General features: G+C 38.2%; 1 protein-coding gene across 1 annotated transcript; it reads left to right on the top strand.

Annotated features, from left to right (window-relative positions):
* Positions 1–1366: 1366 nt before the first annotated feature.
* LOC147432836 (uncharacterized) lies at positions 1367–1681 on the top strand. Its single transcript, XM_086491656.1, has one exon. The coding sequence runs from the start codon at positions 1367–1369 to the stop codon at positions 1679–1681; it is 315 nt and encodes a 104-aa protein (XP_086347782.1).
* The last annotated feature ends 231 nt before the right edge of the window (positions 1682–1912 follow it).

Genomic DNA, 1912 nt, shown 5'->3' with positions numbered 1-1912 from the left:
ACCAGCCGCTATTGATATCCAATTATGTACAAGAATGTATCAAAGATAAAAGTTATTGGCTAACTTGATTCTTAGCACAAATTTTTGTGGGGCCTAAAAAATGAGAGAAACAATAGTCTTTCAAGACAAGTGCACATAGCTTACCACTATTTGAATGACAACATAAAGTAACTACAAAACAATTACAAAGTTTAGTGCAAGTAAAGAGATGACACACTAAGATGGTAAAAATTGTATTGCCTTAATCAATTACATGAGCCCACTCGCTTAGCATATGAGTGGTGCACTTAAATGTTTTGTACATGGGAAACAGAGTTAGGCTCTCTCTCTCACTACCACTCTATTGCTTTGTCTTTTGGCCCCTTTGTCTTGCCTTCCATTTGCAGCACCTTTCTTTGCAACTGTAAGTTTAGCAGACACTTTCAACCAATTCTTGGTTGTTCAGATTTGGTTCCACACTTGAATGTCCATCCTGGCTTGGTTGGTTCTTGGCCTGCAATTGAGCCACAAAGTGACTGATTATACTCGCTAGGACTTGACTTTTCAAATATTGTAGGCATGAGATTCCACGTTATTAATTTTTGCACTACACCTTATGCAAATGAAAAGTGAACACATGGATCTACAATATCAGAATCTAAATACAATGTGAGTTTCTTAAATCCATAGGTGACCTTGATTGCAATATAAACATTACAACTTTACCTCTTCCAAGAGCAAGTATTTGAACATTGTTGAATTTATTAGACCAACCCATATTGTGGCCTTCATTGCTGAAATGCATTGGAGTCAAGTTTTCCAACCATTGACAACAGCTTTCAAATAAATCTTTTGGAGGCACTAGTACCAATTTTCAATGTTGTTGAATATAGGAGAATCTGCTAAAACAAGAGATGATTAATAAAGAATCCTTCTAATTTCAAAGAAAAAAGAGCTCTAATAAGTCATTAAAACATACATTAACCACACACGCTTTGCAAGAACTGAACTTACCTTAGGATCCTTTGCCAACATTGAAAACTTGTGACCCTTCATAAGCCTTACATACACCCCTTGCATTCTACTACATTGGCACCATGTATAGTAGATCTATACTGCATTGTAATCCTTTGCCGGGTAGCTATGAGTAAGTACACTCTTGCTAGAAATTACTTGCATAGTGCATAGTGCATAGAAGGAGATGTTGTAGCAACTGTGAAAAGGATTTTGAAAGGAGATAGGGAGCTAGAGTAGAAAGTTGATGTTGCACATCAAGAAAGAGGTTATTGAACTCAAAAGAGAGATGCAAGCTTGGGAAGAGAGCGAAAGTGGAATGGGAACCTAGAAGTTGGAGCTACGGAGATAGAAGTTGCAGATCTAGAATGAGATGCTGGAGCTATGGAGAAAGAGGTTACAGATTTTGAAGAGAAGCTATTGGATCTATGGAGAAAGAGGTTGCAAATTTGGAAGAGAAGCTATTGGATCTATGAAGAAAGAGGTTGCAGATTTGGAAGGAAATGTTGCAGCTATGGAGAAAGAGTTTGCAGATCTAGAAGGAGATGTTGTAGCTATGGAGAAAGAGTTTGCAGGTTTACAAGGAGATGCGGTAGCTATGGAGGAAGAGGTTGCAGGTTTAGAAGGATATGTTGTAGCTATGGAGGAAGAGGTTGAAAATCTAGAAGATGTTACAGAGGTAGAATGATGTGTGATAGGATACTTTACAAAAAGATGCCCTAGCATGAGAAGAGGAGGAGAGACAGATGTCAGGGCATTTTAGAGAGAGAGAGTGGGGATAAAGATTGCAGATCTTCACTTTTTAGCAGCAGCTGAGGGAGAGAAAGAGAGCTTGGGAAACTTTTGGAGGGGGAGAAATAAGAAGAGAGAGAAGACAAAGAGGGGACAAGAGAGGGAAACTTTAAATATTTGAAAATTG

This window comes from Adiantum capillus-veneris, chromosome 20 (genome assembly GCF_014529385.1).
Source record: "Adiantum capillus-veneris isolate H3 chromosome 20, ASM1452938v2, whole genome shotgun sequence".
Taxonomy (NCBI): domain Eukaryota; kingdom Viridiplantae; phylum Streptophyta; class Polypodiopsida; order Polypodiales; family Pteridaceae; genus Adiantum; species Adiantum capillus-veneris.
This window is presented reverse-complemented; position numbering and strand designations above follow the sequence as displayed.

Excerpts from the sequence above, each read along its gene's own strand:
- LOC147432836 (XM_086491656.1), top strand. The coding sequence starts at position 1,367 with ATGCTGGAGCTATGGAGAAAGAGGTTACAGATTTTGAAGAGAAGCTAT.